Source organism: Artibeus jamaicensis, unplaced genomic scaffold (genome assembly GCF_021234435.1).
Source record: "Artibeus jamaicensis isolate MK-2021 breed Jamaican fruit bat unplaced genomic scaffold, CSHL_Jam_final contig_867, whole genome shotgun sequence".
Lineage (NCBI taxonomy): Eukaryota > Metazoa > Chordata > Mammalia > Chiroptera > Phyllostomidae > Artibeus > Artibeus jamaicensis.
In genome coordinates this window covers 1,154,030-1,170,389 of record NW_026521995.1, presented here as the reverse complement: position 1 = coordinate 1,170,389, position 16,360 = coordinate 1,154,030, and the positions used below count along the sequence as shown (strand labels likewise).

The 16,360-nt window shown below is 36.1% G+C and overlaps 1 protein-coding gene across 1 annotated transcript in view; it reads right to left on the bottom strand.

Moving 5' to 3' along the window:
• MALRD1 (MAM and LDL receptor class A domain containing 1) overlaps positions 1-16,360 on the bottom strand; it is a 307,929-nt gene that overhangs the window by 180,471 nt on the left and 111,098 nt on the right. The window contains 1 exon segment of the mRNA XM_053673503.1: positions 786-873. Within this exon segment, the coding sequence (XP_053529478.1) occupies positions 786-873 (88 nt within the window).

The following is a 16,360-nucleotide window of genomic DNA, read 5'->3' as shown; positions in this document are numbered from 1 at the left end:
CTTCTTGTAATGTATTTTAAGAGCCTCAAGCCACACTGCCAGAATCAATCCCCAAGACCTTGACATCCAGTCCTACTGAATCATTAAGCACAGAGAGGAATGCTTCCACTGGGATGTATTTACTTTGTGTTATTTTCCCTACCTATCATTGAAATTCCTATTAGAAATCGAAGTTGAGATGTTGAGTAAGTGGTTAGTCTATGTCTTCAGTTCAGGAAAATTCTTGAGAATAGAAATATATGTATCTGTGAAACATGCATGAGTTTGTTAATGGAAGATGTACAACATGGAGAGAAAGTGGTTGACAACCATTTTAAAGAATATGTATGCATGTGTATATACATCTATGTATACACGTGTGTATATGTATATGTATGTACATACACGTGTGTGTGTGTAGTCTAGCCTGAGAATAAAACACCACTGAAGGTAACTAAGAGGTTCACAAAATCTCAAAAAAAATGTAATTACAAGGCAAACAATTTGGTTATTAAAACCCCTCAAATATAATGGAATTACAGTTTAACTTCAGACATGATTTATTAATATTTTGTATGTGATGAGAAACAAACATAACTGATCCAACCTTTTTACCATCTTTGCAAAAATTCCAAGGTTAAGTACAAGCAAAGATTTATAGTAATCTCTTCCATGGATAATATATTTGATAGAATATAATTGAGTATACTTTAGAATATTTGTTGAAGTGAAATGTTGATTTCCTTGGTGAGTTTTTTAACTAAACAGGTTTGAAAATAGTCATATATTGAAATATGCTTTTTTACAAGGATAGAGGTTATAGCCCATAAAAAACAGATCACCAACTGCAATCCCTCCTGTGAAGCCATCTCCCACTGAAGTCTCTAACAAATTCTAAGGACGATATAAGTGATTTCTTGTCACTATATAAAAACTCATTTATAGAATTTCATTGCTGAAAAATAATTTGGAATTTACCTAAAAAAGTCTCTTCAGAACCATTAAAAGTACATCTTGCAATAGTCTCCCTAAGTACGCAACTCGTGTCTCTCCCTGAATACTACTAGTAACAAGCCCATACAAGACTGACATCTACTTCTCTCTACCTTCAACCATTATTTCTACACTTGCCCAGTTTTCTTCTAATCCCTTAAACATTAAAAGGAAAATTATTGGTCCCTTTTCCCACCTTTGCCCTAATAGTTCTTCTGTTTCCAAGTTAAACCTCTTCATCCTTTAAGAAATCTAATTTGCTGTCAGTGGTACTTGCTGGAATGTACATATCGAAGAGCTTTAAAATTTCTCTCACATAGACCTTATTCTGTAACACTTAATGAAGCTGGCTAATCACTTTAAATCTCCTTCGGAACCACATTAATCACAGTGCACTCAGATGACATCTGTGCTGCTACAAGAGCTGCAATGCCACCAAAACTCTATTAAAATATGAAATACTGACAAACCACAGCAGTATACAGCAGATTGTGATTAGGGTTGAGATTTACTATAACAGAATTAATCATGATGAATTATTTTAATACTTATGCAAATAAGTTGCATACTTACTAGGAATCCTGCTATAATTTAATAATGAGCTTCAAGCAAACTCAAACTTTAGAAACAGTTTCTCTTTTCCCACTATTAGATGCATATATGTTTCTATTTCCTTTTTTCTCATAAATGATGTATGTGGGAGTTGCAATTTTATTTCATTTTTCAAAATCTATCTTCCATTAAAAGTTGTCTTATATACTATTTACAGATGTCTTAGTTAAAGGGAACTTTTAAAAGGTGAAATTAATGACATCAAGCCTTTTGACATCTTCTTCCAACTTTCTAGTCTTTCTTGAGAATTACCAGATTTTCCCCCTGATTTGCCACTAAAGGAATTAAGCAACATGGAAAAGGTTTATGTATCTAACTAACAGGCAAATACAGTCCATCTAATATAACCCGAGGAACATTTAACAGTGGTATACAGGAAGTATCTTTCCCTACAAACTAAAGCTATTGTGCCAAATTCTTTTTGTTTATTAGAATTATTGTATGATTTTGTATAGAGTATTCTTTCTGCATTTTTGTTTTCTCTGCCTATCATATTTCTTTAAATCCTGCTGGTGGTAAAAAGAACCATGCATTTTATATTTGGAGTAGTCCTTGTAAAGCAGCTGCAGGATACTTTCTGTATAGTATATACAACAGGAATATAGTATATATATTCCTGTATAGTGAAGAACAGGAAAGTCTTGAGACCAATTAATTACTAATAAATTTCTTAGATTATGATGCATCAATCCTACTGTAATACCATATAGGGTATGCTAACAGAAGGCTTACAAGATGCAAGAAAAAGGAAAAACTAAGATATATAAGAATAAACTTCATTGGACTTCTGGGTCAAGATGGAGGCATAGTGAACATGGATTACCTCCTTGTACAGTCAAGCAAAAAGTACAACTAGACTACAAAACAAATATCACCCAAAATCATCAGAAAATCATGCTGAATGAAAGTCTGACAACCAAAGAATTAAAAAAACCACATTCATTCAAACAGGTGGAGGGGTGGAAATGTACAGAGAGGCACAGGGACACAGACAAGTAGAATGGGGGATCCCAGACCCATGTGTGGTGGATGAAAATTGACAGGGATACCTTGGGAGTGAGGCATCCCAGCCTCACATCAGACCACTCATGCCAGGGTTCCAGGGACAGGAAGATAAGTCTCCATAAGTTCTGGCTATAAAAACAACTGGGGGTTGGGGTGGTAGAAGAAGCTATGGGATTCCCAGGAGTATCCTCTTAAAGAGCCTGCATCAGACTTAGGACTCACTGAGACTCACTCCCTTTGGGCTTTTGCACTAGGGCAACAGCTGGAAGGGTACCAGTGCATACAGGGAGAAGTTTAGGTGTCTGGCATCAGGGGGAGTGCTGGGACTCAGCTGCCTCCCAGAAAAAACTCCAGAGGCCAGGCAGCAGCATTTTTGAGCTGTCTCCCACACAGAGCCATGAAGTGGTGACACAGGTTGTCCCTTTCTGGTTTTTACCTAAGGCTCCACCCCATCCAACTCACCAGTTTACTTTTCTACCATAGGCCACACAACTAATAGAGAGAGTCAAAGCAGATCTATTTAATACACAAAAACAAACATAGGGAGACTGCCAAAATGAGGAGACAAAGAAATATGGCCCAAATGAAAGAACACAACAAAACTCCAGAAAAAGAACTAAATGAAATGCAGATAAGCAATCTATCGGATGCAGAGTTCAAAACACTGGTTATTAGGATGCTCAAGGAACTAACTGGGTACTTAAATAGCATAAAAAATACCCAGGAAGAAATGAAGTTTACACTAAGTGAAAGAAAGAACAATTTACAGGGAACCAACAGTGGAGTAGATGAAGTCAAGAATCAAATCAACAATTTGGAACAAAATGAAGAAAAAACATTCCATCAGAACAGCAAGAAGAAAAAAGAATCCCCCCCCCCAGAAAAAAGGAGGAGAGGCTAAGGAGTGCTCTTCTTTTTTCCTATAGAAAACTGGGACATCTCCAAAGGTACCAATATTCAAATCATAGAGGTGCTGAAAGAAGAAAAGAAAGAGCAAGAAATTGAAAACTTATTTCAAAAAATAATGAAAGAAAAACTCCCTAACTTGATGAAGGAAATAGACACACTAGTCCAGGAAGCACAGACAATCCCAAACAAGATGAATCCAAAGAGACCCACTCGAAGACACATCTTAATTAAAATGGCAAAGGTTAAAGACAAAGAGAGAATCTTAAAAGCAGTAAGAGAAAAGAAGAGTTACCTACAAAGGAGTTCCCATAAGACTGTTAGCTGATTTCTCAAAAGATGCTTTGCAGGCTAGAAGGGACTGGCAAGAAGTACTCAAAGTGATGAAAAGCAAGGACCTACAGCCTAAATTACTCTATCCAGCAAAGCTTTCATTTAGAATGGAAGGGCAGATAGAAGTGCTTCCCAGATAAGGTAAAGTTAAAGGAGTTCATCATCACCAAGCCATTATTATATGAAATGTTAAAGGGACTCACTTAAGAAAAAGAAGATCAAAACTATGAACATTAAAATAGCAAAAAAAAACTTTACAGCTATCAACAATTGAATCTAAAAAAATGAACTAAGCAAACGAGCAGATCGGAAAGAGAATCAGAGCTGTGGAGATCATTTGGAGGGTTATCAGTTGGGAGGAGGAAGGGTGAGAATAGGGGAGATGGTGCAGGGATTAAGAAGTACAAAGTAGTAGGTACAGAACAGGCAGGGGGATGCTAAGAACAGTATAGGAAATAGAGTAGATAAAGAACATACATGCATGACCCATGGACATGAACTAGGGGCAGGGATTGCTGGAGGGAATGTGGGCCCAGTACCAGGTGGAGATGCCCAATAGCCAATAATTTTAAAGAAAAAAGAAGAAGAACAAACATCATTGACTTGGCTACACAAATAATGACTGTCTCAATTATGAGGAAATATAGAATAATGATATCAGAATCTACAATTTATTTTTAATTGAAATTTATTGGGGGGGACATTGGTTAATAAAATTATATGGGTTTCTCATATAAAATTTTGTAGTACAGAACATGTATGTTGTATTGGTATTCACCACCCAAATTCAAACTGCCTTCCATTACCATTTATTTCACCCCCTTACTACTTCTCCATCCCCCTTTCTTTGGTAACCTTCATACTGTTGACTCTGTATATGAGTTTCTGTTTGTTTTTCTTGTTTATTCATTTGTCCCAAAGTTTATATACTTATTGTAATACCAATGTCTTAAGAAAAATTTAGCATATATATACACATATTTAATTCCATTCAAGAGTATGGGATCAACTGTTCCAAAGTATTCCTTTAGTTTAAAAATTGGCCACTTACAAAAAAATGACAAATTTTCCCATTTGTGGGCTATACCAGGTAGGTACAATGGCTTTTCTGAGTGGATGCTGTCTATACAGGCATATTTGTATTAGAGTTTACTTCATATTATATGATAAACATTTTGATACTATTTCTATCAGCATTCAATGCCAATAGGAAGACACAGAAATAGTCTGAGGCAGAGGACAGTGGGTTTATAGAGCTCTAAGACATAATTTGATTATAAATTTTACCAAAATACCTTCAACTTCCTAACCCTCTAAATGTTAGTGCTCTTGAGAAATAACAAAGTTTTATGTTGAGATATGAAAAATGTTAATTTGTGTATAGAATTGCTGTCTCAGTCTCTTTTTACTGAATTTATTGGGCTAACATTGGTTAATAAAATTACAGCTTTCTGTGGTACTGTAATATATCATCTACATATTGCATTGTTTGTTCACCACCTAAGTCAAATCCTCTTCCATTACCATTTATTCCCCCTACACCCTGGTCTACCTCCTCCCGTTCCCCTTCCCCTCTGGTAGTTACCCCACTATTGTTTGTTTGTTTTTGTTTTTTTGCCTAATCTCTTCGTCTTTTTTACCCATTCACCCTCTATTTCTGCTCTACCAGCTGTCAGCCATTTTTTAAAAAGCTTTGTAGGTAATAAATTACACCTTGATAAAAAGCTATGAAGTTGAAGTTCAATTTTAGTTTTCTTATATTTAATTTAGTCTTACAGAAAGCTTTGCAAAGTATCCTGAGAAACTAGTTCTAAAAAATAATCACACACACACAAAGAAGAGCAAAACCAAATGTCTTATTTTGGAAAACTTACTATCACTTCTAGTGATTTTCCCAGAATAAATGTAAGGATAGTCAATATAAACATTATTGTATGTGAGACAGTATTTCCTATGGTAAAAATTAGGAGAGCCAAATTTTACTCCAAAATTCCATTAACACTTACTGAATGATTTAAAGGGCAACTGAAAATTCCAGTTTGGTCTAAATGAGCTGCTATATCTCTAAAGGCCAATTCTACTTACATTAGAATTATTATTGGCTTGGAAATTTTATTAAGTAATCTAGCTCTTCTAAATTTTCTTTTCATGGGCTGCTACACACTCAAATAAAGATGGAGTAGCCTTGTCAACTGCACTGAAACTTTTGTTCTACTGTAACTAAAACTCAAACATTAAGAAGGTTCTAGAGATGTACCTGAATTCATCCTTCCAGGAAACTCTAAACTATTGGCCAAAATTATTTTCTTTGTTTAATTGTTGTTCAAGTACAGTTGTCTCCATTTTCCCACCACCACTTTCTCTCATCCCCACCTACCTCCCACCTTTGATCCTTTCCCACTTTGGTTTTGTCCATGGGTCCTTTATACACAAAAAGTTTTAAATGACATGTAAACTGTTGTCATAATATATATGTAACACACAATATAATCATAATTTTTTACCAACTATATTCAATTTCCTATATATGTGATACATGTGTGTATATGTGTGTTCTTTATAGGTTTTAACAACTCAGAAGATAGAAACATGGAATTAATTCAAATGCCCATCTACTTTAGCCATCATGTGTTTGGAAAAGAATTTAAAAAATAAGCATAATATATCAATATTTAATATAACGCATCTTTAGAAAGACTCAAAAAAGGAATTCTTGTTAAAAATTTATAAAAGCACTGAGTGGATCACAAAACTATGGTACATTTACACAACAGAATTCTATGCAGCATAAAGAAAGAAGGTGCTCCTGCCCTTTGCAACAGCATGGATGGAACTGGAAAGTACTATGCTATTTGCAATAAGTCAGGCGGTAAAAGACAAATAGCATATAATCTCACCATTAACAGGAACCTAAACAACAAAATAAACAAGCAAACAAAGTGTAGCCAAAGACACTGAAATTGAGAACAGGCTGACAGTGATCAGATGTGAAAGGGGAGGGGATAATGGGGGAAAAGGATGAAGAGTTTACAGGAACAATTATAAAGGACATGTGGACAATAACAAGGAGGGGTGGAAATGGGGGAGGGAGGTGGGAGGGCTGGGGTGGTAGGGAGGAGTGGGGAGGAGGCAGAAAACTGTACTTGAACAATAAAGAAAAGGGGGGAAAAAGCACATACCATATGTAGAGCAACTGGAACTCCTATGCATTGCTAGTGACCATTCAAAATGGTATAGCCAGCTTGGAAAATGATTTGACAATTTCTTATAAAATTAAACACATACTTCCATATGATGTGCCAATGCCATATTAAGTATTTGATTACTCAAGGAAATAATGACACGTCTAAACAAAAACCTGTTCACGAGGTTTATAAAAGCTTTATTTATGATATCCAAAATTTGGAAGGAATTCAAATATCCCTTAATTGGTAAATAAGTAAGTAAATTGTGGTAGATGTTGACAATGCAATAAAAGGGAACAAACATGATAAATCCACAACTTCTGATATGACAACTTCTGTAAATCTCAAAAAGCATTATACTAAGTCAAAGAAGCTGGACCCATGGACAAAATCAAAGCAGGTAGGATGGAGGGTGGGAGATGGGGATGGCTGGTTAGGTTGGGGGGGATGGAGACAACTTTATTTGAACAATAATAAAAATATAAATAAACTTAAAAAAAGAAGTTGGACTCAAAAGGCTATATATATTTTATTAACCCATTTATATAGCATCTAGAAAAGACAGAGCTATAGAAAAAGAAATCAGATTAGTGCTTCCAGGGCTTGAGGAAGAGAGAAGGGATTGACTACAAAGAAAAATGGAGAATGCAGAGAGATGAAGAAAGTATTTTCTATTTTGGTTGTGTCAGTTATCACACAACCAAATTACAGAGCTGAAGTTTACAGAGTTGCTCTCCTGCAGATGACAGATTTTACTTATACAAATTATATCTCAATAAATAAGAAACATTTATCCTATATTTATTGTCACAAGTCACCAATACTCAACTATTATTTTTTCACTGCTAATTTAATGCATGGCATTTGATAGTTAGCATACAATAATCTGAAGTATCTCAATCTATTTCTCAATTCAACTATGAAAATCTTCTCTTGCTATTCACTAATAATTTTCTAGAGAACAAATATTTCTATTTTCTCCCAGGGTGTCCACTATTTTCATTTGGTATTTCCAAAACTAAAAATATAGAAATGATGAAAATGAAAGACATTATAAAAACTCTCTGTAGCTTGTTTTGACAACTGGTAAAAGCTGAAGTTGACAAATCCCTATACATTCACACAACTATTCTATATTTTATTATAAACCTAAAGTTTGGAATGCTCATAGCAATCAGCTTAGAATCAAACTTTCTAGGCTAATATTCAAAGAAATATCAACACGAAAAGTTTTCATCATCTTTGGATGTTTTAATATAATTCTGAGGCCAATAACTTTGAAGTAAAACTCAGAATTTTGCCCAAAAAATTTTGTTTCTCTCTTTCTCTGGGCATATCACACATATAACAAAGTGTAGAATATACTTTTTATTTATTACACTTTACATATGAACATCATCTATTATTAAACATAAGCCATAAGAACACAACTATCCTGTGCATACACAGAGCACAGAAATGTATAATAAAATTAAAATTTGTGGTTCAAGTAGAGATGAAATAAAATGCTGGAACAGATAAATATAGTTAAAGTACTATAAAAGGATTACTTTAAAACAAATTGATGTCTACCTCATCTGACTAACTTCCTATTTTAGAAAAAAGTCATGGCAAATATTTTGTTGATTTTTTTGCATAATACTGTATTTCTTCTTAGTTAATGTATAGGCTGATGAGAATTTTAAAAACTATTTTATCTATTTATTTTTAGAGGGTAAGAGAGGGAAAAACAGAAGAAGAGAAACATCAGTGTGTGGCTGCCTCTTGCTCGCCCCACACTGGGGACCTGGCCTGCAACCCAGGCATGTGCTCTGACTGGGAATGGCACTAGTGACCCTTTGGTTCGCAGACTCGCACTCAATCCACTGAGCTACACTAGCCAGAGCTGATAAAATTTTTTGATTCCTGGACTTCCACCAAGATGGAGGCATAGGTGGAAACCCTGTACCTTCTCGCACAACCAAGTTTAAAAACAACAAAGTTTTAGTAACAAAAAATGAAGCCAAACCACAGAAAATTGAACTATACAAAAGTCTGACAACAAAGTCCAACAACAACGAACCATTCAGCCACACCAGTAAGAGGGGCAGAGCCAGCATCAGAGAGGGCAGGAAAGATCCCCAAACCCAGGTACTCAGCCGAGGATGGATCCCAGGTGTGGGGTAGCAATGGGCGGACCCCGTGAAGGCACAAGTAGCAGGCTGACCGCGGTCACACATTCGCATGCAGATAAACCAGCAAAGGAGCAAGCAGTGAGACAGATTGAGCAGGCTCCAGCAGTGGGAAGCAGCAGAGGGGACTTCTATTGCTCCCTCTCTGACCCCGCCCTCACATACAGCATCACAAGCTAGCAACCTGGGTAGCCCAGCCCTGGTGAATACCTAAGGCTCCACTCCTCATTCGTAACATGCTTGAACAGACCAAAACATGGCTCAAGAAGAACTCAAAGCCCCAGAGCCTATAAATCTAAGCAACTGAGAAATTGCCAACCTATCAGATGCACATTCAAAACACTGGTGATCAGGGTGCTCACAGAACTGGTTGATTTTAGTCACAAATTAGAGGAACAAATGAAGGCTAAATTAATTGAAATGAAGGGAAATGCACAGGAAACCAATAGTGATAGAAAGGAAACTGGGACTCAAATCAAGGGAGGGGACCAGAAGGAAAAAAAATGACCAAACAGAAAAATATGACATGTGGTCATAAACGAGAATTCAAAAAAATGAGGAGAGGCTTAGGAACCTCCAGGACATCTTTAAATGCTCCAACATCTGAATTATAGGGGTACCAGAAGGGGAAGAGGAACAGCCACCAGTGGAAAACTTATTTGAACAAATAATAAAAGAGAATTTCCCCAATCTGGCAAAGGCAATAGACTTCCAGGAAATCCAGGAAGCTCAGAGAGTCCCAAAGAAGTTGGACCCAAGAAGGAACACACCAAGGCACATCATCATTACATTAGCCAAGATTCAAATGAAGAGAGAATCCTAGAAGCAGCAAGAGATAAGGGGACAGTCACCTACACAGGAGTCCCCATCAGACTGTCAATGGATTTCTCACAAGAGACCTTACAGGCAAGAAAGGGCTGGAAAGAAGTATTCCAACTCATGAGATCCAAAGACCTACATCCAAGATTGCTCTATCCAGCAAAGCTTTCATTTAGAATGGAAGGGCAGATAAAGTGCTTCTCAGATAAAATCAAATTCAAGGAGTTCATTATCACCAAGCCCTTATTATATGAAACGTTAAAGGGACTTATCTAAAAAAAAGAAGATAAAAAAAGATGAACAGTGAAAGGACAGCAAACTCAGTTATTAACAACCACACCTAAAACAAAAGCAAACTAAGAAGACAGCTAGATCAGGAGCAGAACCACAGAAATAAAGATCCATGGAGGGTTAGCAACAGGGGAGTGGGAGGAGAAGAAGGGGGGAGAAGGTACAAAAAATAAGTAGCATAGACAGTAGGTAGAAAATAGATAGGGGGGAGGGCAAGAATAGTAGGGGAAATATAGAATTTAAAGAACTTGAGACATGTGGTCATAAACTAAAGTGGGGGAGTGGTGGGGGAGGGGGTGTGCAGGGTGGAGGGGAATGAAGGGGGAACAGAACAACTGTAATGGCATAATCAATAAAATATATTTTTAAAAAAGAATTTTTGATTCGTTAATGAGTGCCTACTTTGTCATTGTGTCAAGTGTTTCCATGGTTATTAAAGAGAAAAAAAAATGTCTCTGTCCTCCAATATCTCACCATGTAGGTCAGAAAAAAATAATAACAACAACAACTAAGTGGGAACACCCTGACTCTCAGGGGCTTAGTTTTTCCCAGACAGTGCTTTCAAGTCAAACAGATTGCCAATATTTTTAAAGTAGAATGTTTCACAAGAAGATACTGTTGCAACCATCTCTGTGACTCCCTCCTGCATACCCACTTCTCAGGCTAAGTGTCAGTTACCATTTATTATTTTATACATGACTTAGTTCTCTCACCTCATGTCCCTTGGCTGGTTCCCACAGGCATTTGGGTTTGCAATTCCTTGGGCGTGTTCAGACAGAAATTGTAAATGGTCTGAGACTTCACCCTGCTCACAAGCTCACCACTGTTGCCTAGACATATACTGGCAGAGACACCATATAGTTTTTATTTAGAGAGACAGTAGAAAGCATCAGCTCGAAATAATAATAATGCCATATGAACATAGAGGTGCATATATTCTTTTGAATTATATCAGTATTCATATAGCTTAATGTTTATCTGCCTCTTCTAGGAGACTTGAAGGACAAGCTGTGTGAGGCTCACTGAGGGTCATAACACTGTATACACAGCACCTAGCACAGTGATGAGTACACAGTAAGGATGTGCATATTTTAGGGGAAAATAAAACTTCCAATTTCAACGAAAACTTCTGATGTTACTTTCGATGTCACACCATATTGTCCACATGGTTTACATGGCACATGATTATCAAAGATATAAAAACGTGTAAAATATACTGATTGTCCCAGTATTTCATACCACACATCCCAACTGTTGACAAGCCCTGTTTCTTTTTTCTTTTACAACTCGTGTGTCTGTTACTCACGCAGCGCTGTTCCTGGATTCCAGTTCAACATCCGCCTGTGTTTATATGGTGCTGCTGTCCTCACCCACCTTTTCCACTCCTGAATTTATGATGTCTCCCTTTCCAGAGCCTTCCTTTAATTTCCAGCTATTTCTCAAGCACCACTTTCTATCTGGGTAAATATAAATTTCATTTATTTTGCTAAGTGAAATCAGCCAGGCTGCAAGAGACAAATACCATATTATCTCACCTATAAGTGGAACCTAATCAACAAAACAAACAAACAAGCAAAATAGAACCAGAGGCATGGAAACAAGGAACAGACTGACAGGGACCAGAAGGCAGGTGGGCAGGGGATACGGGAGGAAGGAAGGGAACAGCCTAGTTAAAGACCATGTATGAATGACCCATAGACATGGACAACAGGGTGGGGACTGACCGTGGGAGTGGGGATGGGCGGAGCGGGGGACAGCAATGGGGGAAAATTGGGACAACTGTAATTGAACAACAAATTTAAAAAAGATTTCTTTTAAATTTTCTGCATGTATTAGATAGCTATATTAGTTTCAGGTGGGCTTCAAAATATTGTTTTAAAAATAATTTATGCATAAAATGGGACCTAAGATAGCATTCAGAATCCAAAATATTTATTTTCTGTTTGAATAAATGAGAGCCAGAAAGTTTGAATAACTCACCCATAGGTCTATAAGTTGACTCTGTTGGCAAAAAGATATCCAAAGCATTCAAATAATGGTCTTATTTTTGACTGGCTTAACAAGTCCAAGTACTTTAATCAAATTTTTACTTTTTGTGTTTTAATTTTTATTATGCTTCTAAGCTTGTATGCTAATGTGATAGTGACAGATAGGAGTTAAATGAAAAGGGAAGCTCTGCAAATAATACAAGACAAATTTAAATAGTTCTTTCTGTTTAGATAATAATTCTGATAACAAATAAGTAGCATCTTATGGCTAGTATGATCAGCTACATTTTACATGAGAGTTCTTTGGTTTATCTACTGATAAAAACCTTTATTTGTCAATCCATTTGCAGGAAGAACTTTCTAGATCTTGAGTCTGGGAGATTGGATGCATTTTCCAGGCTGGCTGGGCAAATTCAACTTTTTTGCACATATACATGTATATTTGCTCAAAGTTTTTGCAGAAATCATTTATAAAAATTTCATCAAACCAGGTGACAATTCTTCTTTCTACAACCATTTGTATAATAGGATTTCTGATGTTGGTCAATAGCAAAAAAAATTATTTTATGTCAAACTAAATAATAGAGAACAATGCTTTATTTCTAACTGATGATTTTCTTACTTACTTTTCTTATGTTTTCCAAACTCATCAAGCATCACGTTTTTGTTCAAGCAAAACTAAAAATCAAATATCAGTGTCTAATAACCTTACTATATATCTCCCCCTTAAAAACAAGAAATTAATGATCAAACTTCTCTTGTTGCACTCTGGTGGCTGGGCCGGGCAGCCCTTGATCCAGCTCCAAGGAGAATGCCCAAGCACAGCCACCTCAGTGGCACCTGATGGGAGAGAAGTCTGAGTTCTCCCTTTCACTCCTGCCCTCTGCTGTCATGTCTTTGCAGACATGGTGATGAAACAAGAACTGACTTGGGGTGGTGAACACATAATACAATACACGATGAAGTATTTTAGAACTATACACCTGAGACTTTTATAATTGTATTAATCAATACACCCCAATAAATAAATAAATAAATAAATAAATGTCACCCCAATAAATTCAATAAAAATTTTAAGAAGATATAATATATGAATGCCGCTCAAATCAGATTTCTGTCTGCTTAATCTTCCTATCAGGAAAATATACATTATGAACAAACTTATTTATTTTATTGCTCAAAAAAAATTTTGCCTCCTTTTCCCTAAACTCTGGAGGATGTCTGTTTGTGTCTTGTAGCCTCCTCCATACCATCTAAGACTTGAGAGATAATTACTTCCAATTTTGATGAGCTCCCTGTAAATTTTTACTCCCTAAAAACCTACTCTGTTTTCTCTAGTTCTCCACCATTACCTAAGCTACACCTAAAACAGCAGTGCATCTCATAGTGAGCTCTCAGTAAATAAGCTTGTGTAAAATATGAATATCCTTTAATGACATTTCAAAGTTGAAACAAAATTAGAACTAGAACAATATGGAGGCCACTTAGTACAGAATTTATTTAAATTTGCTCTTCATCCTTGGGATTTTAAAAGATGTACTTGTGCAATTCTCCAAGCACCCTGACAGAAATCATGAGCCCCCGTGATGCAGTTTAAAGTCAGTTGAGATACTATTCTCACTGCTCTTTTTCTGATTGTCCAGTTCACTGCTCCCTGTGGGAGGCACAGATAGACATCCACATGACAGGGACACCTGTCCTTGCTATGAACTCATATCCAAGGTCGTGCCATTTTCATATATGTTACAGAAACCAAGATACAATACCATTAGGCAACATTTTGTCTGGCAGATTAACTCTGCTGTAACCACGTCTCGGTGTAACCTAAAATCCAAACACACATAGAAAACAGCCAGGTTGCTGAGTTGCATGTTGACATGTCTGTTTGTTCCACAGAAAATGCAGGTAAGGGATGGTCTTTAAAAAGAAACCACTAGCCCTAGAAGTCTCCTGATTTTTAGTCACATGGAAATCAAAGCTTTATCTCTAACTAATCTCTTAAAGTTAATTTTCCATAAAATTATCTAAGCATACAGGAAAAAGTGAGACCTCTGAGGGAAAAGACAGTGGGGGAGTAAGTCTAGAAAATCATGTATACTATGTGCAGCATGATGTGATGTGCTGATAAAAGAGAATGTCACCCAACATGTTTTCAAGTATGGGTAAAGGACTATTCTTAGAAAACTATATATTCATTTATGATACATTTTTAGATAGAAGAATGAATAGTCATAATACACAGATCATTAAAAGTGATTTTTTGTCTTAATTTAAGGGTAGTTCACTCACTTTCTTAGATTTCACACGAATCTGAGAGTTAAAAGTAGGGTTTTCCTCTGAAAGCTTCGCTTTCACACTCCTTTGCATCTCCTTCATCCTTGTGTCCCTGACCTTTTTCCAAACTATTCTATTAAATTTTCTGAAAATATACATTTTGTCTTCAACCTCATCAGAGAACCATCATGCTATGTCCTGACCTTCTGAGGTACAAGAAGACAGGTTCTACCCTCACCTTGTTTTTAGTGTATATTTTAAAAACCAGATCATCAATTCCCGATATACCATTCAGTTAGTAGTCAGTGTGTTCTGCCTCCATGGTAAAGGAGAAAAGGCCAGTTAGTGTTGGTTGTTTAATTATACAACCATTTAAACAATTGTAAGCAAATTGTAATGCTTGGAAATATTTAAAAATTATGTTCAGATTGGTAATCTGAACATTGGTAATCAGGAAAAAACAACAATAAACTATTATATCAAAGGATGACATGTAATTTCTAAGATCAACAAAACACCTGCTTCTATTCCAATATTAAAAGAATATAAGTCCTCGTGGAATCCACAGTGGATTGTACTAAGGATCAGGAGTCAGCAAATTTGTAAATAGTTTTCTTTTTAATTGGAAGGTTTATGAAAAAGAAAGGCTGTGTTTTGTTTTTAATTGGGAAAGAGCCATACCAATTTGTTTTTATTCCCCAGGCTGTTTTCATACTACAGGGACTCTGTTGAGTTGGCATGGCAATGACCCTGCATCCTGTGAAGTCCAAAATATTTACTTAGCTCTTGATGGGAAAAGTTTTCAAATGCCTAGTATATAAGAAAACTGGCTGTTGGAATCAATAGCACAATTAAAAAGTCCTTTCATAGTTTTTAATTTTAATTAAATAATTAAAATATATAAAACTATCTTAACAACAAATCCCTTAATATTGAATAATTGAGACTAACCTGTTTAAAGCTAACTTTTTATAAACCATATATCCTTTCTATGAAAGTAAAGTTTAAGAGCTTTGTATTCACTGAAGTTCCAAAACTGGGGAAAAATGTGTTAGGAGTATTTATAGATCCTCTCAATTTTAAGAGAATCCTAGATAAACTTTTGAAATGCAAAATATATTTTATATAATATACTCTGAGGTATACTCTTAAGTGAACTCTACCATTAGATGAGGCTTATATAAAGAAAAGGCATAGCTACAATAAAATTTTAAAGTATTTTGGAAAATTACAGCTTTATCTGCAAAGCCAAATTTTGTATATAATGACCTTCCTTTTTATGTGGTGTGGGTGGTTTTGTAGGTATGCATTTAGGTTTTAGGTACATGGAATATCAAATATTTTTATCAAATAGGATACCAAATAGAATATGGAAATATTTTTCTAATGTGAAAGAAAATACAGAAAGCAGGCAATTACTTTGAGAGTTAACTCCAGAAGAAAGAGTGAGGGGCAGAGTGATACAGGGGATGAAGGAAGGCTCATTACAAGGATGGTTTATCAACCTGGCTATTGCTGTGTTGGAACCTAATAGACCCTCACTACCAAAGTAAACCAAAGTAAACTAAAGGTTGTCAAATTGGAAGGAGAAAATGGCTCCATCTCTTACTGGTCATGGGTGGCATAAACTCTCCTGAACTCCTGGTTTGCCCTTGCATGAACATCCCACCTCCTGAAGTGACACCTGCATGATATTCCATCTGCTTGAGCCATGAGTTGTTATTTTTTCACACCTGCACCAACAGGTCATAGCCTGAGATTGAAACTTGTGCTTGAAGAGTCACCTATCTTCTATCTGCTCATT